At 45.3% G+C, this 26,300-nt stretch overlaps 1 protein-coding gene across 1 annotated transcript; it reads right to left on the reverse strand.

Moving 5' to 3' along the window:
* Nucleotides 1-532: 532 nt before the first annotated feature.
* On the reverse strand, nt 533-26,300 carry LOC140192547 (uncharacterized). Its single transcript, XM_072250110.1, has 3 exons — nt 26,002-26,300; nt 9,126-11,129; nt 533-1,931 (listed from the first exon to the last, which is right to left on the reverse strand). The coding sequence occupies exon 2, from the start codon at nt 10,721-10,723 to the stop codon at nt 9,248-9,250; it is 1,476 nt and encodes a 491-aa protein (XP_072106211.1). The 5' UTR covers nt 10,724-11,129; nt 26,002-26,300; the 3' UTR covers nt 533-1,931; nt 9,126-9,247.

Consider the following 26,300-nt stretch of genomic DNA (forward strand, 5'->3'; position numbering starts at 1 on the left):
GCTACATAGTCACCTTTAATGGGACTGGAGTTTAATATTCTGGATCTGTGACAAATAAATCAGTTCTATTTTAAATTCTGTCTCCGGTACTCAGTGAATTTATAACACAACTACTGTACAGTAGAGAGTCAACTCAGGCCGGCTGGACCCTGCCAGTGATTCAGTTCCATGACGGTCAATTTAAATCCTCCCTTGTTGTTCCTCTCTTGCTCTCCCTGTGGTGATGGGTTCCAAACAGTCACCACTCTGTGGGTGAAGAGGTTTCCCTTGAATTCTCTGCAGTCTGAAGAAGTCGAGCTGACTGCAGTTCTGACTGAGATGTTCTTCGCCCCTCTAATCTCTGGGCTAAGGAAGAATGACATTGGTAGTTAACCTCCTTATTCACTGCACATTTCCACATTATGGGTCATTTTCCCTGCTTCTCAAAGGTTGTTAGAAAACACCACTGTCCTCTAAAGACTGAAAGCAGAATGGGAAACCATCAGTTGGATGTTCAATGAAACAGGGTCAGAAACCAGAGGCAGGTCTGCACAGGGCAGAGTTTGGGGCTCTGGACGATGGTTGGGGTAAGAACGTATGATGAGGAGAAGGGAATCAGCAGCGGGGCATGGCAACGAATGGCAGAGTAACAACATTTGGAAGCTGATTGACAGAGAAAATCTTTTGTTTCTCTGACCGATGACACAAACAATACCTGTGGTGAGGTGCTCCACTGGTCGAGGATGTGTGTGTTGGAAATGGTTTTATCTATTGAGGGAGGTGTTCCTGCTTGTTTATCCTGTAATATTATATCCAGATGGTTATTATGGATTGTCCTATCTGAAATAATGTATTGATTATCACAGAATTTGTCAGATTTTGATCCTGAAACGGGATCAGGCTTGAATTTATGGTGCCTTTATGAAGTGATGGAGGGCATTCATGAGTTTGTATTTTAGAGCAAGATTTTGGTGAATGATATTTACCACTTGACTGTACCTTTGTAAATGATCAGATTGAGTTGAACTGCTGCAGGATCCTGGAATGTGTTGGATTGTGTCTGGTTTCTCTTGGCATTTTCTGTACTTTCTGCCTTGTTTGTTTGTATTTTCAATTTTTTTTTCTGTTTGTTAACCAGCTTGTCCTGTATTTCTGCAAGGAACCCCTCTGTTTCTGGGAAGAGGTCTCCAACTCTCAGTCAGGTTCTCGAAGCTTCCTTGTCACCATCTCATCTGCTCAGATCATTGGGATGTCTCCCATGGAGGGTCATACTCATTCCACTGGTTAATGTTTTCTTCCATAGTGATGATTCATTTCTCTGAGTTGGCCTCTCATTGAAGTTTTCTGGCCTGTATTCCTTATCACGATGGCATACACACACATGGAGTGCTGAATCCTGTTGATTTTTGATGAAAGTGTATACTTAGAAGTTTAATCTGACTGTTGTGTGATTTCTTTTTCATGTGTGTTAATTCTCTTCCTCCTTCTGTCCAAGGTACTGTTAATCTAAGTGGGTTTGAGTGTAAATAGTCTTTTCTAAAGTTCTTACTTATCTTTGTAAATTTTACGGATTGAAGTGGCAGCAAGATATTTTTTTAAAAAGTCAATGTTGGTATTGATGAAAGTGTTTATTGCCTTTGTTGTATTTGTTAACCATTGAGCTCTGTTTGGCAGGTTTTTTTAAGCCTTGAACTAAATTTTGTCAAAGGTTTTCCCTATTTCACACTACTTTCTATTTTCTTTGCTTGTATTCCAGGTATGTGGGTATCAAGAGTCCCGATGAAGGGTCTTGGCCTGAAATGTTGATTCCCATCCATAGATGCTGCCTGACATGCTGAGCTCCTCCAGCACTTTGTGTGTAGTTCTATAGATTTCTAGCATCTGCAGGTCCTCTTGTTTCCCGGATACATATGTTTTTTGAAAGAACAAGCTGGTGGTGGGGTTGTGTGGATCTGTTGGTAAAATAGTAAATAAAATCATTAGAAAGAGCTGGCATAGGGTTGGAAGGTCTAGAACCTGTGGGTAGAATTAACGAACAGCAAATGTAAAAAAAAATCCCTGATTGGAATTGTATAGAGACCCCCAAACAGTAGTGAGTATGTGGTCCACAAGTTACAATGGGAGATAGAAAGTGCGTGACAAAAGGGCAATGTTACAATAGTCATGGGGGATTGTCATGCAGGTGATTAGGAAAATTAGGACGGTGTTGGTGTCAAGACGAGGAATTCCTAGAATGTCTACAAGATGCTCTTTAGAGTAGCTGGTGGTTGAGTCCACTTGGCGATCAGCTATTCTGGATTGTGTGTTGTAATGAAGTGGAATTAATTGGGTCACTTAAGTTCAAAGAACCCTCAGGGGCAAGTGATCATAATATGAACAAATTCACCCTGACATTGGAGAAGGAGAAGCTAAAGTCAGATGTCGAAACAAAAAAGGACTAGGGAGGCATGAGAGAAAATCTGGTCAAAATTGATTTGAAAAGAACATGGGCAGGGATGAAAACAGAGCAGCAATGGCTGATAAGAGAAACCAAAGACAACATAAAAACGAAAGAGAGGGCACAGAACAAAAATGACTAGGAAGTTAGAGGATTGGGAAGCTTTTAAAAACCAACAGAATGCAACTAAAATAATTAAGAAGGGGAAGATGGAATACATAGGTGAGCTAGCCAGTAATATTAAAGAGGATACCAAATTTTTCTTCAGGTATATATAGTGTAAAAGAGAGGTGGAAGTGGATATCAAACCACTGGAAAATGATGCTGGAGAGGTATTAATGGGGTGGGGGTGCAAGGTGATGGCAGGTGAACTGAATAAGTATTGTACATCACTCTTATCTGTCGGAGACACTGGCAGGAATATGAAAGTCCCAGCTGTCAGTGGTCAGAATATGTAAAGTTACGTTACTCGGGAGAAGGTTCTTGGGAAACTGAAGGTTAATAGGTCACCTGGAACAGATGGTGTACACCCCAGATATCTGAAAGAGGTGACTGAAGAGATGAGGAGCCATTAGCAATGATCTTTTGAGAATCGTTAAGGAAATTATATCCTCAGAAGTCTTTTCCGTCACTACTCCCCCCTCCCAATTTCACCTATCACCTACCACTTCTTCCACCCCTCTCACCCCCACACTTCTTCATCTGACGTCTCATATTTTTCTTCCCCCACTCCTGATGAAGGGTCTCGGCCTGAAACGTCGACTGTTTGCTATTTCCAACATATGCTGCCTGGTCTCCTAGATTGCTCCAGCATTTTGAGTATGTGTTGCTTGGATTCCCAGCATCCACAGATTTTCTCCTTTTCTTGATAAAAGCAAAAGTGGGCTGACATAATATAACAAGAAAATGGTGGGAAGTTGGAGAATTGGAAAACTTTTACATAACCAACAGGAGACAACTTTAGAAAAACACAGGAGAGACAAGATGAAAAATTAAGGTAAGTGAGCCAATGATATCAAAGTTCAGATATATAAAGAGTTCAAGGGAGGCAGGAGTTGATGAGTTGATATTGTACTGCTGGAAGATGATGCTGCTGAGTCAGTAATAGTTAAGAAATAGCGGCTGAGTGTAATAAGTATTTTGTGTCAATTTTCACTGTGTAAGACACTAGCATTATAAGACTATAAGACATAGGAGCAGAATTAGGCCATTCAGCCCCATCGAGTCTGCTCTGCCATTCTATCATGTCTGATCCTGGTTCTCACTCAACCCCATGCACCTGTCTCCTCGGCATCTCCTGTAATGCCCTGACTGATCAGCAAACTACTAGCTTCTACCTTAAATGTACCCACAGACTTGGCCCCACCGCCGTCTGTGTCAGAGAATTCCTGGTTCCTGGTTCTTGATCCTTCGAAGTATTCCGCATGGAGTTTAAACTGGAGATGGTGGTGGGGGGGGGGGGGACGGTTGGTGGGCTTAAGGAGATTTTTCAAGAGCTCCACAGATTCACTGCTCTCTGACTGAGTAAAATCCTCCCTAACTACTCTAAAAGGTCTCTCCGCAGTTTCGAGGCTGAGCCCGCTGTCATGGAAAAGTCCTCTCCTCACCCCGCCCCCCCCAACACCGCTCCCACCCCCACTTTGCCCGGACCATCGGCCCCGCTTGCAGGACAACAGTCTGCCGGTGTTTGCCCCCCAATGTGGTGAATCGCCACCACCGTGGGCTCAGACATTTCCACAGATGAGCCCCTCCTGTCCCCACCGGGACAAACATCCTGTCCGCCCCCTCTCTCACCGTCTTCATCCTCTCCCTCCCCGGGGAACCGGCATCAAACCGACGGGCCGAGCGGTCTCCTCCTACCTCTCAGCGATACATCAGACTCCGGCCGCAGGAGACGCTTCACAAACGCCCCAACTTCCCTCGGAGGGAAATGGAAATAAATCAGAAAGCGGACATATACTTTGGGATTTGCTCCGCTTTGAAGGTGATTTCGAGCTTGTGCGGCAGACGGGTCAGCGAGGGTAACGCCCTCTCGGCTGGTTCGCCTCCGCTATTGGTTATAACCCGTGATTGACATCGTTGTGCACCAGTGGGATTTAGGCAGCTTTTGAATCCTCTGTTGACAGCGGTGGAAGGGCGAGGGGGGGGGAGGAAGAGGCTGGTCACGTGATTAGCAGACTAGTCGTTAAACCGATAAAGCTCGAGCTCGCCAGTGCGTGGGTGACGTAAGACACCGCGCATGTGAGGGCAGATCCCGGTGTGTGACGTTAGGCGCGTGGCTGCGCCTGTGTGACGTCACCTGTGGGGGATCGCTCGTATTTAAAAACAACTGAATGGACGTTTCTTATGATTTCAGTGGGACAACAACATTAATCACGGGTTTCATCACTGAATCCAGTGTTGTGAGATGTAAAGTCCCCTGTTATGTGTCCGGCTGTGCCGTGTTGTTGGTGGAGTGGGCAGCGTGGTGTTTGTCTCGATTCGGGTCACAACAGCAGAATTGCCAGCGGGGTCCACACACAGTGTATTAGTGACCAGAAAACCTCCCGTCCCTGCAGTCTCTGTCTCCTGGTAAACTCAACACCCCGACAATGTGGACCATAGACACCCCTTCCTCTCAGGGTCAGGGAATCACTCAGACAGTGATCAAAGAGAGGAATTATATTTATTGGTCATTAAAGTTCACCCAGATTCGTTTAGACGGATTTGATGTGGAGTTCGGGGGTCACAGTGAAAGGGCGGCAAGGCTGAACTCTCTCTCTTGACCAAACAGTCTTTCCAGCTGAGGCAGCAATTCACAATTTACTTCCTCAGACCTTTCATACCTCTCACCTGCTTTTCACTTCTCCCTGGGTCTTCTCCTCCATCCCTTTCTCCTATTCTCTAATCTCCTCTGCTACTAGATTTCTTTTCCCTCCTGCTCTTGAGGTGTCCCACCGACCTGGCTTCAACTATCATCTTCGAGCGAGCCTTTTCCTCAGCCGCCCTGTTTTTATTCAGATATTTCCCCTCTTCTTTCTCAGTCCTGAAGAAGGATCTCAACCAGAAACGTCGACTCCTTTTGATAGATGCTACCTGACCTGCTGGGTACCTTCAGCATTTTGAGAATTGTTTTGGATTTCCAGCATCTGCAGACTTCCTCGGGTTTGTGATTTACTTCTTAGTCGTCACTTCGGCCACCGCAGACTCTGCGGAGACCTCTGACAACCGGCGGCGATGTGCAGACCTCCAGCTACCAGTGGTGCTGCGGAGACCTCCGAGCTTCCTGCTGGATGCAGGCGCAGTGCCGACCCCAGGTGTCGCCGTGGTTCTCCGGCGAGAAAGCGGCTGATGTCGGGTTCGTGTAAATCGGGGGCCGGTTGCAGTGGAAAATCATCAGTACCGAGCTCTGTCGAACGACTGGAGGCTTCGCCCTCTCCGGTATCGTAGAACCATAGAACATTACAACACAGAAACAAGCCATTTGGCCCTTCTTGGCTGTGCCGAAACATTTTTCTGCCTAATCCCATTAACCCGCACCTGGACCACCTCTCACCCATGTACCTGTCCAAGTTTTTCTTAAATGTTAAAAGTGAGCCCGCATTTATCACTTCATCCGGCAGCTCATTCCAAACTCCCATCACTCTCTGTGTGAAGAACTTCCCCCTCCCGTATTCCCTTTAAACTTTTCCCCCTTCATCCTTAACCCACGTCCTCTGTTTTTTTTTCTCCCCTAGCCTCAGTGGAAAAAGCCTGCTTGTATTCACTGTATCTATACCCATCATAATTTTATATACCTCTATTAAATCTCCACTCTTTCTTCTACGCTCCAGGGAATAATGTCCTAACCTATTCAACCTTTCTCTGTAACTGAGTTTCTCAAGTCCTGGCAACATCCTTGTAAACCTTCTCTGCACTCTTTCAACCTTATTAATAGCCTTGATACTAATAATTTGGTGACCAAAACTGAACACAATACTCCAGATTCGGCCTCACCAATGCGTTATGCAACCCCACCATAACATTCCAACTCTTATACTCAATACTTTGATTTATAAAGGCCGACGTACCAAAAGCTGCTTTATGACCCTATCTACCTGTGACGTCAGTTTTAGGGAATTTTGTATCTGTATTCCCAGATCCCTCTGTTCTACTGCACTCCTTAGTACCCTACCATTTACCTTGTATGTTCTACCTTGGTTTGTCCTTCCAACGTGCAATACCTCACACTGGTCTGTATTAAACTCCATCTGCCATTTTTCAGCCCATTTTCCCAGCTGGTCCAAATCCCTCTGAAAGCTTTGAAAACCTTCCTCACTGTCCACTACACCTCCAATCTTTGTATCATCAGCAAATTTGATCCAATTTCCTTTTACCACATTTTCATCCAGATCATTGATATAGATGACAAATAACAATGGACCCAGCACTGATCCCTGTGGCACACCACTCGTCACAAGCCTCCACTCGGAGAAGCAATTCTCTACTACCACTCTCTGGCTTCTTCCATTGACCCAATGTCTAATCCAATTTACTACCTCTCCATGTATAGCTAGGAACTGGATCTTCCTAACTAACCTCCCATGCGGGACCTCGTCAAAGGCCTTACTGAAGTCCAAGCAGACAACATCCACTGCCTTCCCTCCATCCACTTTCCTGGTAACCTCCTCAAAAAACTCTAATAGATTGGTCAAACATGACCTACCATGCACAAAGCCATGTTGACTCTCCCTAATAAGTCCCTAACTATCCAAATACTTGTAGATCCAGTCTCTTAGTACTACTTCAAATAATTTACCTACTACCGACATCAAACTTACCAGCCAATAATTTCCCAGATTACTTTTAGATCCTTTTTAAACAACAGAACAACGTGAGCTATCCTCCAATCCTCTGGCACCTCACCCATAGATATCGAAATTTTAAATATATCTGCCAGATCCCCTGTAATTTCAACACTAGTCTCCTTCAAGTTCCGAGGGAATACCCTGCCAGGTCCTGGGGATTTATTGACTCCAATTTGCCTCAAGATAGCAAGCAGCTCCACCTCTTCAATCTGTATAGTTTCCATGACCTCATTACTTGTTTGCCTTATTTCCATAGACTCCATGCCAGTTTCCTTCTTAAATACAGACACAAAAAAACCATTTAAGATCTCCCCCATTTTTTTTGGTTCCATACATAGCCAACCACTCTGATCTTCAAGAGGACCAATTTTATCCCTTAAAATCCTTTTGCTCTTAATATACCTGTAAAAGCTCTTTGGATTATCCTTCACCTTGACTGCCAAAGCAACCTCATGTCTTCTTTTAGCCCTCCTGATTTCTTTCTTAAGTATTTTTTTTGCACTTTTAATACTTCTCAAGCATCTTATTCGCTCCCTGTTTCCTATACATGTCATACATCTCCATCTTCATCTTTATCAGAGTTCCAATATCCCTTGAGAACCAAGGTTCCTTATTCTTATGCACTTTACCTTTAATCTTGACAGGAACATACAAACTCTGCACTCTCAAAATTTCACCTTTGAAGGCCTCCCACTTACCAATACAGGAACAACCTGTCCCAATCCACACTTTTTAGATCCTTTCTCATTTCTTCAAATTTGGCCTTATTCCAGTTTAGAACCTCAACCCGAGGACCAGATCTATTTTTATCCATGATCAAGTTGAAACTAATGGTGTTATGATCACTGGAACCAAAGTGTTCCCCTATACACACGTCCGTCACCTGTCCTAACTCGTTTCCTAATAGGAGATCTAATATTGCATCCTCTCTAGTTGGTACCTCTATATATTGATTCAGGAAACTTTCCTGAACACATTTTACAAACTCTAACCATCTAGACCTTAAACAGCATGGGAGACCCAATCAATATGTAGAAAATTAAAATCCCCTACTATCACTACTTTATGTTTCCTGCAGTTGTCTGCTATCTCTCTGCAGATATGCTCCTCTAATTCTCGCTGACTATTGGGTGGTTTATAATATAACCCCATTAATGTGGTCATACCTTTCCTGTTTCTCAGCTCCATGGCCTCGGTAGACAAGCCCCCTAATCTGTTCTGCCTGAGTTCTGCTGTAACATTTTCCCTGACTAGCAATGCCAACCTGCCACCCTTCATTCCTCTGCCTCTATCACGTCTGAAACATTGGAACCCTGGAACATTAAGCTGCCAGTCCTGACCCTCCTGCAGCCAAGTTTCACTAATGGCTATAATGTCGTAATTCCATGCGTCAATCCATGCCCTCAGCTCGTCTGCCTTCCCCACAATACTCCTCGATTGAAAGACACACCTCAGAAGATTATTACCACCACACACAACTCTTCTATTTGTGACTCTGCATGAACTTTGGTTCCCATTGCCTTACAAATCTAGTTTAAACCCTCCCCAACAGCGCTAAAAACCTCCCCGCAAGGACACCGGTCCCCTTGTAGTTCAGGTGTAACCCGTCTCTCTTGTACAGGTCCCACCTGCCCCAGAAGAGATCCCAATGATCCTGAAATCTGAAACCCTGCCCCCTACACCAGTTCCTCAGCCTCAGTCAAAGTAAGAGTTAAAAATTTCAATCATTTAATCACATATTATGCACCGTTTGTTATTTCGGAGTACTGATTTGTAACAGTGGACACATCATGCAGCATCCACCCAAGCGAAATTTCTTAAGTTTGGCTGTGCTGGGGGGCTATCAGCCCCTATATTAAGCTGCTAGCCAAAGCAAGACTTACATAAGGATAGATGACTGAGTGAATCCCTTCCCACATTCACAGCAGGTGAACATCCTCTCCCCAGTGTGAACACAGTGATGCACATTTGGTTGATTTGGCTGAGAGAATCTCTTCCCAATGTCTCAGCAAGTGATTGGCCTCTCTCCAGTGTGAACTGACTGGTGTCTCTGTAGTTGAGATGACCAAGTGAATCCCTTCCCACAGACTGAGCAGGTGAACGACCTCTCCCCAGTGTGAATTCGCTGATGTACCTTCAGATTAGATGACACAGTGAATCCCTTCCCACAGTCCAAGCAGGTGAACGGCCGCTCCCTGGTGTGAACTCGCTGGTGTGTCATTAGGGTGGATAGCCAAGTGAACCCCTTCCCACACACTGAGCAGGTGAACGGCCTCTCCCCAGTGTGAACCCGCTGATGTTCCTTCAGTTTAGATGACCGAGTAAATCCCTTCCCACAGTCTGAGCAGGTGAACGGGCTCTCCCCAGTGTGAACTGACTTGTGTACCAGCAGGTCAGATGACCGAGTGAATCCCTTCCCACAGTCTGAGCAGGTGAACGGTCTCTCTCCAGTGTGAACTGACTTGTGTACCAGTAGGTCAGATGACTGAGTGAATCCCTGCCCACAGTCTGAGCAGGTGAACGGCCTCTCACCGGAGTGAACTCGCTGATGTACCTTCAGTTGAGATGATGAAGTGAATCCCTTCCGACAGACTGAGCAGGTGAATGGCCTCTCCCCAGTGTGAACACGTTGATGTACCTTAAGATCAGATGATGAAGTGAACCCTTTCCCACAGTCTGAGCAGGTGAACGGTCTCTCCCCAGTGTGAACTCGCTGATGTACCTTCAGTTGGGATGAGCAAGTGAACCCCTTCCCACAGACTGAGCAGGTGAATGGCCTCTCTCCAGTGTGAACTCTCTGATGTACCTTCAGTTGAGATGACGCAGTGAATCCCTTCCCACAGTCTGGGCAGGTGAACGGCCGCTCCCCAGTGTGAACTGACTGGTGTCTCAAGAGATGGGATGACCGAGTGAATCCCTTCCCGCAGTCTGAGCAGGTAAAGGGCCTCTCCCCAGTGTGAACTCTCTGATGTACCTTCAGTTTAGATGACTGAGTGAACCCCCTCCCACACACTGAGCAGGTGAATGGCTTCTCCCCAGTGTGAATTGACTTGTGTACCAGTAGGTGGAATGACTTAATGAATCCCTTCCCACAGTCTGAGCAGGTGAACGGCCTCTCTCCAGTGTGAACTCGCTGATGTACCTTCAGTTGAGATGACCAAGTGAATCCCTTCCCACAGTCCGAGCAGGTGAACGGCCGCTCCCTAGTGTGAACTTGCTGGTGTGCCATTAGGGTCGATGACTGAGTGAATCCTGTCCCGCATTCTGAGCAGATGAATGGCCTCTCACCAGTGTGAATTCGCTGATGTACCTTTAGTTTAGATGAGCAAGTGAATCCCTTCCCACAGTCTGAGCAGTTGAATGGCTTCTCCTCAGTGTGAACTGACTTGTGTACCAGTAGTTCGGATGACTGAGTGAATCCCTTCCCGCAGTCTGAGCAGGTGAACGGCCGCTCCCCGGTGTGAATTCGCTGGTGAGCCATTAAGTCAGATGATCATGTGAATCCTTTCCCAGAAGTTCAGCTGATGACCAGCCTCTGCCCAGTGTGAACTGACTGGTGTGTCCACAGGTGGGAAAACCAACTGAATCCCTTCTCACCCACAGAACTGGTGAATGGCCTTGCCCAGTGTGAACTTGCTGATGTACCTTCAGTTGAAATGACCGACTGAATCCATTCCCACTGTCTGAGCAGGGGAATGGCCTCTCCCCGTGTAAGATGACGGGCGTGTCAGTCGGTCAGATGATCGAGTGAATCCCTCCCCACAGTCTGAGCAGGAAGGATGTTCGAGTGAATCCCTTGCTCCACTTCTTAATTATTTGGACAGAGACAGCAAAACTGGTGTGTTGTGTTCGAGATTCCCGTAGACAAATTCCTTGTCATTTTTAACCTGTAAAAAGATTTACAAAATCCATCAATGGATGTACGACAACGTTTCAGATGAGATCACTTTAGTTGCCGAGGTGTGATCTGACATCACACTGTTACAGTGAAGTTCAACCCAAGTTGGAGAGAGAAATTATTTTCTAACTGGGCACAGTGCTGGTATCTGGAATGACCATCAAATTCTCTGATGCTCTTCCTGTCTGTATAAGAATGGGGCATTTCTGCCATCTCCAATCTGTGACCTGGCTCAGTTTGACTCTCTCCATTGGTATTATTCCCTGTTCCCACTGAGCTGCATGGGCTCCTGGCCCCACAGTAACTGAAACACTCTCACACAAATAGCTGGCAGTGCATTCCACGCACCCAGCACACTCTGTGTAAAAAACTTAGCCTGACATCCCCTTGGTATTTATTTCCAGCACCTTAAAACTGTGCCCCCTCGTGTTAGCCATTTCAGCCTTTGGAAAAAAAACCTATGGCTGTCCACACGATCAATGCCCCTCATCATCTTGTATACCTGAAAAAGGCTCTAAACATAAACAAGGAAATTATACATCGCTTTGAGGATTTGTTGGAAGTATTCAAAATTATGAGGGTATAGATAGGGTAAATGCAAGCAGCTTTTTCCACCAAAGTTGGGTGGGATGACAACCAGACGTCATGGGTACGTGGGGAAGGTGAAAATTTAATGGGAACATGTGGAAAATCTCTTTACTGAAATGGTCGTGAGAGTGTGGAATGAGATGCCAACACAAGTGGTGAATATGTGCTCAGTTTCACCATTTAACAGAAGTTCGGATGGGAGCCTGGATGGTAGGGGTATGGAGGGCAATCGTCCTGGTGCAGGTAGTTGCATTAGACAGCTTAAATGTTTTTTCAGCATTGAATAGATAGGCCAAATAGCCTGTTTCTGTACTGAACTACTCCATGTTTCTGTGACAGAGAAGCTGGCCAAACTTGTTTGGAAGGGAAAAGGTAGGAGTGACAATGGAGCAGCAATGGCTGGAGTTTCTGGGAGCAATTCGGGAGCTGAGTGATCGATACATCCCAAAGAAGTGGAAGAATTAGAAAGGCAGGAGGACACAACCATGGCTGAAATGAGAAGCCAAAGCCAACATAAGAAGCCAAAGAGAGGGCAAATAATGAGCAAAAACTATTGAGAAGCTTTTAGAAACCAACAGAAGACGACTAAAAAAAAAAGTCAGATGAGCTCTGGGGTGGAATTATGATATTGGAGTCATTAATGAGTCTTGGTAGCACCCAACAGTGTGAGGCATTTAGAGGAACAAAATATCCAGGGCCTCAATTTCTCTTGAAAACCACAGTTCCCTGGACCAGTTGCCTTTCCACTTTTATTTTGACAGGCACATACAAACTCTACACCCTTGAAACTTCACTTCTGAAGGCCTCTCACTTACCAAGTACTTCTTTGTCAGAAAACGGCCTGTCCCAAACCACACTTGTCAGATCCTTTCTGATACCATCAAAATTGACCTTTCTCATATTTAGAATCTCAACCCATTGTCCAGACCTCTCTTTTCTCATATTTACTTTGAATCTCATGGCATTATGGTCACTAATTCCTGTTTTTACTCCCATATAAATCCTATTTGTGACAGATGTCACTTTGAGGTGGCTTCTTTGACTTATATGTTCTGATCTCGCCCCTCTTGGAAAAATTCTGGAAAGATATTTTTGATATTATTTTAACAGTTTTGCATTTTGATTTACAACTCCATCCAATTATGGCAAGTTTTGGTTTGCCAATGACGGAACATAGATCTTTATCCTCTTCAGCTTGTCGGATAATCCCACTTGTTACATTAATGGTCAGAAGATCCATTTTATTAAATTGGAAAGAAACCAACCTCCCCCTACTACATTTTAATGGTTTTCCCAAACTATATCATGTTTAAATTTAGAAAAAATCAGAAGTGTCACGATTCGAAGAAGGAGTCTGAGAGTCTGAGTGGGAGTGCCGAGAAAGACATTTTTGAAATTTTCGTTATTTTTTTTTCTCCAACGGCATTCTGAGAGGCGGGACTGCGCAGGCGTGTGACGTCGGGCAGTGCAGCGCGGCAGATTTAAAAGGGCAGACATCCTGCTTCGGGTTTGATTTGAAGAAGGAGTCTGAGAGTCTGAGTGGGAGTGCCGAGAAAGACATTTTTGAAATTTTCGTTATTTTTTTTTCTCCAACAGCATTCTGAGAGGCAGGACTGCGCAGGCGTGTGACGTCGGGCTGTGCAGCGCGGCAGATTTAAAAGGAACAGAGCCTCATAGAGCGGGCAGCGGAGTTTGCGGGCGGCGGAGTGAGCCAGGAGCAGAGTGAAGACTTAAGGGCTTCGGCTCAACGGGCTTAGGCGGAAACAGGCGAGGCGAGGGAGGTTTGGCATTCATTTTCTGTTGTTATTTGAGGAGAGGGGCAGTATGAGTGTGAGGGCAGTTTGCTGTTCTCGGTGTCGGATGTGGGAGGCCCTGGAGTCTACAAGCCTCCCGGACGTCTACATCTGCGCCAAGTGTATCGAGATGCAGCTCCTAAGGGACCGCGTTACGGAACTGGAGCTGCAGCTCGATGACCTTCGTCTGGTCAGGGAGAGTGAGGAGGTGATAGAGAGGAGTTGCAGGCAGGTGGTCACGCCAGGGCCACAGGAGGCAGACAAGTGGGTCACGGTTAGGAGGGGGAAGGGGAAAGGTCAGGTAATATGGAGTACCCCGGTGGCTGTGCCCCTTAACAACAGGTACTCCTGTTTGAGAACTGTTGGGGGGGACAGCTTACCCGGGAGAAGTGACAGTGGCCGTGCCTCCGGCACAGAGTCCGGCCCTGTAGCTCAGAAGGGTAGGGCAAGGAAGAGGAGGGCAGTTGTGATAGGGGACTCGATAGTAAGGGGGTCAGATAGGCGATTCTGTGGACGCAGTCCAGAGACCCGGATGGTAGTTTGCCTCCCTGGTGCCAGGGTCTGGGATATTTCTGATCGTGTCCAAGATATCCTGAAGTGGGAGGGTGAGGAGCCAGAGGTCGTGGTACATATAGGTACCAATGACATAGGTAGGAAAAGGGATGAGGTCCTGAAAGGAGAATATAGGGAGCCAGGAAGGGAGTTGAGAAAAAGGACCGCAAAGGTAGTAATCTCGGGATTACTGCCTGTGCCACGCGACAGTGAGAGTAGGAATGCGATGAGGTGGAGGATAAATGCGTGGCTGAGGGATTGGAGCAGGGGGCAGGGATTCAAGTTTTTGGATCATTGGGACCTCTTTTGGCGCAGGCGTGACCTGTACAAAAAGGACGGGTTGCACTTGAATCCTAGGGGGACCAATATCCTGGCAGGGAGATTAGCTACTGAGATGACTTTAAACTAGAATGGTTGGGGGGTGGGAATCAAATTAAAGAGGCTAGGCATGAGGAGGTTAGTTCACTACAGGGGGATGGGAACCAGTGCAGAGAGGGAGAGGGGTGTAAAGTGAGGGTAGAAACAAAAAGTACTATGGAGAAAAGTAAAAGTGGCAGGCCGACAAATCCAGGGCAAGCATTAAAAAGGGCCACTTTTCAGCATAATTGTATAAGGGCTAAGAGAGTTGTAAAAGAGCGCCTGAAGGCTTTGTGTGTCAATGCAAGGAGCATTCGTAATAAGGTGGATGAATTGAAAGTGCAGATTGTTATTAATGATTGTGATATAGTTGGGATCACAGAGACATGGCTCCAGGGTGACCAGGGATGGGAGCTCAACGTTCAGGGATATTCGATATTCAGGAGGGATAGACATGAAGGAAGGGAAGGTGGGGTGGCGTTGCTGGTTCAAGAAGAGATTAACACAATAGAAAGGAAGGACGTAAGCCGGGAAGATGTGGAATCGATATGGGTAGAGCTGCGTAACACTAAGGAGCAGAAGACGCTGGTGGGAGTTGTGTACAGGCCACCTAACAGTAGTAGTGAGGTCGGAGATGGTATTCAACAGGAAATTAGAAATGTGTGCAATAAAGGAACAGCAGTTATAATGGGTGACTTCAATTTACATGTAGATTGGGTGAACCAAATTGGTAAAGGTGCTGAGGAAGAGGATTTCTTGGAATGTATGCGGGATGGTTTTTTGAACCAACATGTCGAGGAACCAACTAGAGAGCAGGCTATTCTGGACTGGGTTTTGAGCAATGAGGAAGGGTTAATTAGCAATCTTGTCGTGAGAGGCCCCTTGGGTAAGAGTGACCATAATATGGTGGAATTCTTCATTAAGATGGAGAGTGACATAGTTAATTCAAAAACAAAGGTTCTGAACTTAAAGAGGGGTAACTTTGAAGGTATGAGACGTGAATTAGCTAAGATAGATTGGCAAATGACACTTAAAGGATTGACGGTGGATATGCAATGGCAAGCATTTAAAGGTTGCATGGAGGACTGGGAGAAATTCAGAGTTCAGCAGAGGAGGACAAAGGGCTTAATTAGGAAGGGGAAAAAAGATTATGAGAGAAGACTGGCAGGGAACATAAAAACGGACTGTAAAAGCTTTTATAGATATGTAAAAAGGAAAAGACTGGTAAAGACAAATGTAGGTCCCCTGCAGACAGAAACAGGTGAATTGATTATGGGGAGCAAGGACATGGCAGACCAATTGAATAATTACTTTGGTTCTGTCTTCACTAAGGAGGACATAAATAATCTTCCAGAAATAGTAGGGGACAGAGGGTCCAGTGAGATGGAGGAACTGAGCGAAATACATGTTAGTAGGGAAGTGGTGTTAGGTAAATTGAAGGGATTGAAGGCAGATAAATCCCCAGGGCCAGATGGTCTGCATCCCAGGGTGCTTAAGGAAGTAGCCCAAGAAAAATAGTGGATGCATTAGTGATAATTTTTCAAAACTCGTTAGATTCTGGACTAGTTCCTGAGGATTGGAGGGTGGCTAATGTAACTCCACTTTTTAAAAAAGGAGGGAGAGGGAAACCGGGGAATTATAGACCGGTTAGCCTAACGTCGGTGGTGGAAAAATTGCTGGAGTCAGTTATCAAGGATGTGATAACAGCACATTTGGAAAGCGGTGAAATGATCGGACAAAGTCAGCATGGATTTGTGAAAGGAAAATCATGTCTGACGAATCTCATAGAATTTTTTGAGGATGTAACTAGTAGAGTGGATAGGGGAGAACCAGCGGATGTGGTATATTTGGATTTTCAGAAGGCTTTTGACAAGGTCCCACACAGGAGATTAGTGTGCAAACTTATAGCACACGGTATTGGGGGTAAGGTATTGGTGTGGGTGGAGAGTTGGTTAGCAGACAGGAAGCAAAGAGTGGGAATAAACGGGACCTTTTCAGAATGGCAGGCGGTGACTAGTGGGGTACCGCAAGGCTCAGTGCTGGGACCCCAGTTGTTTACAATATATATTAATGACTTGGATGAGGGAATTAAATGCAGCATCTCCAAGTTTGCGGATGACACGAAGCTGGGTGGCAGTGTTAGCTGTGAGGAGGATGCTAAGAGGATGCAGGGTGACTTGGATAGGTTAGGTGAGTGGGCAAATTCATGGCAGATGCAATTTAATGTGGATAAATGTGAAGTTATCCACTTTGGTGGCAAAAATAGGAAAACAGATTATTATCTGAATGGTGGCCGATTAGGAAAAGGGGAGGTGCAACGAGACCTGGGTGTCATTATACACCAGTCATTGAAAGTGGGCATGCAGGTACAGCAGGCGGTGAAAAAGGCGAATGGTATGCTGGCATTTATAGCGAGAGGATTTGAGTACAGGAGCAGGGAGGTACTACTGCAGTTGTACAAGGCCTTGGTGAGACCACACCTGGAGTATTGTGTGCAGTTTTGGTCCCCTAATCTGAGGAAAGACATTCTTGCCATAGAGGGAGTACAGAGAAGGTTCACCAGATTGATTCCTGAGATGGCAGGACTTTCATATGAAGAAAGACTGGATGAACTGGGCTTGTACTCGTTGGAATTTAGAAGATTGAGGGGGGATCTGATTGAAATGTATAAGATCCTAAAGGGATTGGACAGGCTAGATGCAGGAAGATTGTTCCCGATGTTGGGGAAGTCCAGAACGAGGGGTCACAGTTTGAGGATAGAGGGGAAGCCTTTTAGGACCGAGATTAGGAAAAACTTCTTCACACAGAGAGTGGTGAATCTGTGGAATTCTCTGCCACAGGAAACAGTTGAGGCCAGTTCATTGGCTATATTTAAGAGGGAGTTAGATATGGCCCTTGTGGCTACGGGGGTCAGGGGGTATGGAGGGAAGGCTGGGGCGGTGTTCTGAGTTGGATGATCAGCCATGATCATAATAAATGGCGGTGCAGGCTCGAAGGGCCGAATGGCCTACTCCTGCACCTATTTTCTATGTTTCTATGTTTGATCCTTCGGTTAAATTTGAAGAGACTTGGAAGCCATTTATTCAACATTTTCATATGATGTAGTTTGACCTTTACTGAATCCTTTTTATTAACTTAGAATATGTGAATAGAGGAGCGTAGTTGACGACATTAATGAATGTATTCGATCTAATATATTGGTTCAACCTTGTTTTGTTCTGTTTGCTTTTTTTAGGGTTTAGCAATTAGTTCTATTTCTTTTTTTTTGTTTTTTGGGTTTTTTTGCAATATCATTTTCTTCTCATTTCTTTTTTCTTCATGATTAACTATATCGAGAGTTTGGAAGTCTATTACACTTGGACTATTTGTAGTATTTTTTGTATATGTTTAATAACAATAAGGTAATTCCAATCTTTGTATCACTATTGTTATTATGTTTATGAACTTGAAAATTAATAAAAAGATTAAAAAAGAAAAAAGATCACTAATTTCTGTCACCAGTCCTGGGTCATTTCCTAACAGCTTATTGCACACTTCAATGTCAGGAATTCTACGTACTGATCAAGAGCACATTTGACAAACTCTTCCCCCTTTTACAGTATGGGAGTCCCAGTCAATATATGGAAAGTTAAGATCACTTACTGAATCAACTTTTGTTTCTTGGCATGGTCTGCGATCTCTCTACAACTTTGTTCCTCTAAATCCCTCAGACTGTTGAGTGCAACCAAGTCCCAATAATGGCTACAACATCATAATTCCCTGCCTGAGCTCATCTGGCTTTCCTACGATGCTTCCTGCATTGTGATATACACAGCTCAGCACATTCATCGCACCACACTCAATCATTTGATTGCTGACTCTATGTGAGGTCTGAACAACATCTGACTGGTGTCAAGAAAACAAACTCTCTCTCATTGTCACAAAAACAAAGGAGCTGATTGTGGATGACAGGAGGAATGGAGACAGGCTAACCCCTATTGACATCAATCGATCTGGGGTTGAGAGGGTGAACAGGTTTAAGTTCCTCGGCATAAATATCACCAAGGATCTCACATGGTCTGTACATACCGGCTGTGTTTTGAAAAGAGCACAACAGCACCACTTTCACATCAGATGGTTGAAGAAGTTTGGGATGGGACCCCAAATCCTAAGAACTTTCTACAGGGACACAATTGAGAGCATCCTGACCGGCTGCATCACTGCCTGGTATGGGAACTGTACTTCCCTGAATCGCCGGAACCTGCAGAGAGTGGTGCAGACATCCCAGCACATTTGTAGATGTGAACTTCCCACTATTCAGGACATTTACAGAAATAGGTGTGTAAAAAGGGCCGAAAGGATATTGAGAGACCCAATTCACCACAACCAAAAACTGTTCCTGCTGCTATCATCCAGGAAACGGTACCACAGCAAAGGACAAACAGGATCCAGGATATCATCTTCCACCCGGCCATCAGACTGATTAAGTCATGCTGATACAATTGCATTTTTATGTTACATGGACTGTCCTATGTACAAACTATTTATTATAAATTACTATATTTAGATGGAGACGTAACATAAAGATTTCTACTCCTCCTGTATATGAAGGATGTATGTGATAAAGTCAATTCAATTCAATTCAATTCAATTCACCCTACTATCTGTTCTGTCATTCTGGCTCCCATTCTTCCTACAACTTACTTTAACCACATCACCCCCTCCCCCCACACGAGCACAAGCAAGCCTTACCACTGGGATATTAGTCCCCTCTTGTTCTGTTCCCCTAACTAACGAATCCCCTATCACCACCTTGACTTTCCTCTGGCAGGTAATCCCCCCCAACAGCTTCTAAAGTGGTCCAACTGTTGTTGTGCAGGTTAGCAACAAGAGTACTCTGCAATGGCTATTTAAACTCATTCTCCTTCCTGACTCTCACCCAGTATCATGTGTCCTGCACCTTGGGTGTAACTCACCTCTCTTCATGTCATATTTATCAACCCCTCCAACTCCTGGATGATCAGGAATTCATCCATTTCAAGTTCCAACTCCTTAACGTGCAGGGTTACAAGCTGCAGCTGGATGCATATCTTGTAGGTGAGGGCATCAGGGATACTGGAGGTCTCCCCACCGTCCCACCAATGTCCTCTCTAATTTGTAATGACCAGTGTGCACATAAATCTTGTACTGTGCATTTTTATACCCAGTGACAACATGTGTACAGTGAATTTTATATAGAGACCCTGACGAAGGGTCTCGGCCCGAAACGTCGACTGTACCTCTTCCTAGAGATGCTGCCTGGCCTGCTGTGTTCACCAGCAACTTTGATGTGTGTTGGGTAAATTTATCTGATTGTTAATTGAGCAGGAGGCTTTGTGCTGGGTAAATTACTAAGAGAACATGGATCCACTGCAGTCGATTGACACGAGTGGGCCAGGAGCAGCCCTACACAGTATGTGTGAGAGTTTTCCAGACAAGGAGAAGGATTTGCGAATGTTGAGTGCAGTGGTGAATAAGAAATTGGGGACAAAATGTGGCCACTGGGGGGGAGGGGGGAACCTGGGATACTACCTCATGAGAACAAGCAGTAAATTCGATATGGAAAAAGAACGGTGGAAAGAAGTGGAAATTGTTAAAAAGGGAATGGAAAGAAAAGGCAGATGTAAAGTGGAGCAGTATATTATTAGCATGTTGGGGGAATGATGCATGTGACAAAGGGATAGAGGTATGTACTGGAGTAGGAACGCCAAAGGTTGGAGGACGCTAAAAGCAGAGCGTGAATAGGTGAAAGGGGCCGAAAACGAGAGCAGGAAAAACAATGTAAGCAAACCAATGCCGCACTAGGTAGGAGAGAAGGGTAGAAACATCAGTCTAAAGTTCGAACTGATAGGGAAACAAGGGATCCTGAAACCGTGTCTGGCATACCGACCCTATTTGAGGACAGTGACTGTGATGAACTGCCCACCTGAGTGCTGCCCAAACCACGAGCAGGAGGGGGGAGAGCCCTCAGTGATTCCTCTCTCTGCACCCTGGAAGCCCCAAGAAATGATAATGATCATGAATCAGGCCCCAGATAGAAAAGAAAATCCAGCACAGTTTGCTCAGTATGTCTGCAGTACTACAGAAATGTACAATGCGACCCCACAAGATTTATTCTGTCTCTGCTGCATGATTCTCTCAGCTGATGAGGGGTGGAAATGGAAGGCAGAATTGAGATACCAAACCTATCAGGATTTACAGGCGGGAAACCCTAATGAGAATGATCAGACAGAATGGATCATTCAAGCCTTGGAGAGGGCTCTCCAACAACCTTCAAACATCACTAAAATACTTTAATGCAAACCTAAGCCTGGGGAATCGGGACAAGACTATTGAGCGCGATTTGTGGCCTGCTACGGCACTTTCACAGGAGACCAAGCCTTCAATGATGGGAATCCGTTCCCCCAGTTTAATGCCTTACTGCTCCAATGCTTACCAACTAAGTTAGCCAACACGATTAAAACAAATAACATGGATTAGACTGATAATGACCGAAATCGAATGCGACGAGCTTTGACATATTATTGGGACCCGGCTTTCAAATCCTGATCAACCCCGAAGGGAACTAATATACTAATATTAAAAGTGAATATGTTAGCGGAAGAAGGACGCGAGCAAGCTATATCTGGGGATCAGAAATGGGAACAAAAACCTACCAAGGGACAGGTGGGGACAACAACGTGTTCAGAAATTGACAAGCAAGGAAGCTTCCTAACATGAGTCCCACCCCTCGGGAAAAGCCCAATGTAATATTGCAAGTTGCTGGAATTCCAATTCCGTTTATGATTGATATGGGGGCAACCATAACCACTCTCAATCAGGAAGTAGTATCAGAAAAGAGATTCCAGCTATCAGATTCTACAATCACTCTGTCTGGGTCTGAAGGCACGGAACGTACGTATTCACATACTCAGCCACTGAAGGTGGAATTCCAGGGAGACCCAGTGTGTGGTTTCATTTACAGTCACCACCAGTCAGGGGTGTAATCTAGCAGGGAGAGACTTGCTCTGTCCGTTGGAAGTTGAGATTCTATGCATGGACAAGGGTATCACCCTGGTACTAGCGAACAATCGACTGCTTCCCCAGTTTCCGCCCCCCCAGTGGTGGGAACTTAATCTGAACTCCACTGCATTTGAACCCCTTCTGCCAGCGGCCAACTCTCATGTGACTCTGTGCTATGACCCTACGGGGTGCTCAACTGAGGAAAGCCAATATTATGCACCCCTCGAGGGACAGACGTTCCCAGTCACGGTGATTGGAGAGGTTAAAGCAAGAGAGGGCAGTGCATTACTTGCCGAAGTTCCGGATTTCCTTTTGGCCACAGACAGGTCTGGTGGTTCCCCATACCACCATTAGGGTTTGCCCTGGGTTCAAGCCAAAGAACTTAGGGTTCCTTGCCAACACCTTGACGAAACAAGCCTCCAGCACCGAGCGAGACTAGCAAGACTTGGCCACTGGCCAACTCCGATACTGGAAGGAGTCGGAGGTGAAGATGGGACATCTGAAGACACTCTTTTAATATTGACTGAACTCAAGACTCATCTCTGGGCAATTTCAGGCCATTAAGTTGACAGCACCAACTGCTCCCCTGTCCGGATCACCGTGAAGGAAGGACAGACTTTCCCATCCATTCCGCAATACCCCCTCAAGCCCGAGGCAACGTTTTATGAGGATGGAAGTTGTTTTGTGGATCCAACAGGAAAATGATATTCTGGCTATGCGATAGTGACAGACAGTGAAATAGTTGAGCAGGCCTCTTTTGAAGCAGCTGTCTCCGCCCAGAAGGCTCAGTTGTTTGCTCGGACTCGTGCCTGTATCCGAGCAACAGACTAAAGTGTGAACGTTAACACAGACTCCCGTTATGCATTTGAAGTTGCACATGACTACAGGGCTCTCTGGAAAAATGGGAATTCCTGACTTCCTCTGGCCACCCCATTAGTAATGCCGCTCTACAGCTACCTCAAGTTTTGGCTATTATTAAATGTGCGGCCTACACCCGCATGTCCGACCTGGTCACTAAAGGCAATGCTTTAGCAGATAAGACAGCAAAAATTGCAGCAGAATCCTCGGTAGTTGTAGTTTCCTTGGATTCCCGTCAAGCAACCCTCCGTGACTTAAGCAGGATGGGTTTGCCAGACATGCGGGAGGTAGGTACTTTTCACGGGGACGCCTCTGAGGAGGAGCGCAAACTGTGGTCCCAGGTGGGGTGCCAGAAAGACCCCGATCTAGGTTTTTGGATCAACCCAGTGGGACAGGTTTGTGTTCCTGCACAGTTTTTACCAATATCGGTCGATTATATACATAATTGAACACACCTAGAAAAGGAGGGAATGGTTGGTAACCTGTACCCTGCACACCGGGTATGACTCCCTTGACAGGTGGACCTATTTTATGTCTACAAGTTGATTATATTGAATTGCCTAGAGTACATTGCTATCGATACTGCTTAGTTATTATAGATGTGTTTAGTAGATGGATTGAAGCTATTCCAACTACTAATAATACTGTTATGACTGTTGTGAAGATATTATTACAGGAAATATCTCCCAGGTACGGCCTGCCAGAGATGCTGAGCTCTGACAATGGCCTACACTTTGTGGCAAAAGTAAACAAAGGAGTATGTAACGAACTAGCTAACAAGCAACAATTCTACTGTGTACAACACCCACGGGCCGCTGGCATAGTGGAAACAGCCAATGGCACTCTGAAGAGTAAATTGGCCAAACTAACAGCAGAGACTGGACTCACTTGGTGAAGGTCCTACCGTTAGTCTTATTGCACATGAGGGTTACCCCACAGGGGGGAACAGGGTTGTCACCAGCTGAAATCATTTGTGGACAGCCCATGAGGACACCCTGGGGACCAAGACCTTGTGTACCATTGCTCCCAGAAAGTCTACCAGCAAAATTGGATACGCATACCCTCGGGGAAAAGATGGGGAATTATATATGCCAACTAACCAAAATTTTCTAAGCATTACATTCACAGGTACGACAGGCTTACAAGGAAGAGAACTACCCCGCAGAGAGGAGTGACTATCCCACCATAGAACCTGGGAATTTTGTTCTGATTAAGAACTGGGATTGAGGGAAACTCTGACCTCGGTGGAGAGGACCATATCAGGTGTTATTGACCACAACCACGGCTCTGAAACTGAAGGCGCAATCTCGGTGGATACATCGAACAGACTACAAACGTGTTACTGCAGGAACTGAGTAGTAGGACTCTTTCAGACTAAAGGAAAATGCGTTGGTTGATAGTGGTGTGATTAACCTCTCGGTTTCTTGCCATGGACTGTCATTTTAGGAGAGAGTGCCTGAGTGACGTCAGCCGTCGGCTTTCTCGGCTCCTGTTTGAGAGAGAGAGAGCAAACTATTTGACTATACAGCGTGTTTACATTGCATATGTGGATTTTGTTGGAGCATCCTGTGGCTACCACTTTTGTTAACCCTTAGCTGGTTTCGGGTGTGTTATGTGGGAACCACTTGTGAGAAGGGATATTCTGTGGAAATCACTGTCGGTAATACCTTGTGTTTTGGATCTGGATTAGGAAAACCTTGTCACAAGACAAGATCACAAAACAAAGGAGCAGAAGTAGGCCATTCAGCCCATCGAGTCTGCTCCGCCATGTGGTATCCACCCGTGTGTTCACCCTTGCCTGGTTGGTAGTTCCCTTTGAAGATGGTACCCCTGTGATAAGCTACGTTTGGTGATAATTCAAATGTGGATTTGGAACGACAATGGATAAGATCTACGGCAACTGTTAGCCTGTTTTACCACCGTGGAATTCGACGTAATTGCCTTCTCTTGACATTCACCTTGGATTACAAATATCTCTCATCATTTATTCTGTGGATGAACTGAACTTTCATACTTTACCATCTAAAAGCTTTAAGCTTGGTATTCCCTGAGCTCAATGGTTTGGGAGTTACATTTACACATATCTATACTCATAACACTGTTAACTTTAGATTATCTTGCTTAAGTTGTTATATTATAAGTAGATACTAATAAAGATAGTGGTTTGAACATCAAAACCAGACTCCAGATGTCATTTATTGCTGCTGCTTCATTTGAACCGTTACGGGTATGTAACAGTGGTGTTCGTGTTTATGACTTTGAGAGGGCTCACCCCAGCATCTGGGGGCACCCATGTTAACACCTTTCTGTCACACCTATGCCAAACAGGTAGAACTAGGGACCTGCTGGGTTTGTGGTGAAATTCCCCAGCATGGTAAAACTATGATTCCAATGTCAGTAATCCCGCTCAACCAGAGTGAGGAACTCTCAGTGGTCCAGTCAGAGATGACTGTGGCTGTCAGTGTTTTGAGGGATGGTATCTCAGGCCCCCACCAAATGGAAATTCCGATACTGGGAATCATGCATCCTGGCCATATTTGCAGGTGCCCAGCAGCAGAGAAGCTGAGACTGAGCGATTTTGGATGATCACTTTTCTCTCCTATGGAGTAGCCAGGAATTCACGAGAGGTAATCAATTTGGCTGCAGCACTTGAGGAGCTGGCCACAATACTGCAGGGGCCCTGACAGAAACACAGGCCCAAGTAACAGAAATATCCACTGAAATGATTGCAATCCGGCAAACAGTCCTACAGAATCGTATGGCTTCAAATTTTATCCTAGCTGAGAAAGGGGGAACCTGTGCTATTATTGACACAGAATGCTGCACCTATATCCCTGATGAGTCTACTAACATTACATCCCTCTCCGAGCACACTGCCAAGGAGATTGACAGCATCAAGAAAGTAGGGCAGGATTTACACGGGTTCACCAAAGGGTCGAAATTGTGGTCTTCGAAGGCCTGTTCGGTAATATGTGGGGCATGATATTGCATTATGCCCTAATAGTTGTACATATCATTGTAATAATTACTGTTGTAGGCTGTTTTTACCCACTGATATCAATGCTGTACTCTACTAAACAATAGCAGTCTGTTTTTCTGAAAGAAACTGCAGATGATCAACAGATGTGCTAAGCTATGCTGAGCCATATTTCTTCTTGAGGGTAGCTAGCTAGGGTTTCAGGATGCTTATCTCCTTGTGCACTCATGCATAGAGATAGGACAGCTTCAGTCTGTTCTGTGGGTGTAAGCCATTATGACTATTTTGTCATTCGGCGCTGTAATAGTAAATAACTTTGGGCTCCAGCCTGTCTTGTGTGGGGGATATCTGGATGGATATACCTGTGGTGTAAGGGGAATTGTTAGTCAGCTAGTGGATTGGGCAGGACAGTCATAGACTGTTCCCGTTTGAGTGACTGACTGAGTAAGCTCCGGGTGCTTGGAATAAAGAGTTTGTACTTATACGGTCTTTGAGTGACTTTATCCGGATTCCACTTCCACAGAATGGGAGTGGTTTTAAAGGGCTGGGTTGCTGGAAACACATTACCAGACCTGGAGTGATTACAACTGGGTCTGGCAGAGGCATACATAGCTGGTTCTTCTGGGCACATTCAGTCTCACTCCAACTATTTCCTACCTTCCTTTGTACAGGTATGTAATGTCTAAAGGACCAATCTTTGAGTAAATGTAACTCACCAAACTTTCTCCTGACTGAATCACTAGTTTCTCAGAGTCAGAAGGATTCTCTCCAGCTGATGTTCTCAATCCTCAGGCTGGTTCACTTGTTGTTGTTCCCTCGTCTTCAGTTGTGGTTTGATTCCAGTTGTGGGTTTTTCTTCCAATTAATGTCTCACTTTAACATGAAAGATAAAGAAGCACATTAACAATAAAAAGGAGAACCAAACATTTCTGCTTAATGTTACTAAGAACAAAACTCACTGAAATTTAAACATTGAAGGCAAATACAATGATCTCAGTGAACAATCTTTTATTGT

This window comes from Mobula birostris, unplaced genomic scaffold (assembly GCF_030028105.1).
Source record: "Mobula birostris isolate sMobBir1 unplaced genomic scaffold, sMobBir1.hap1 scaffold_1633, whole genome shotgun sequence".
NCBI classification, from domain to species: domain Eukaryota; kingdom Metazoa; phylum Chordata; class Chondrichthyes; order Myliobatiformes; family Myliobatidae; genus Mobula; species Mobula birostris.

Bases quoted from the DNA above. Each gene is read 5' to 3' on its own strand.
- LOC140192547 (XM_072250110.1), bottom strand. From the start codon at position 10,723: ATGGCTCACCAGCGAATTCACACCGGGGAGCGGCCGTTCACCTGCTCA.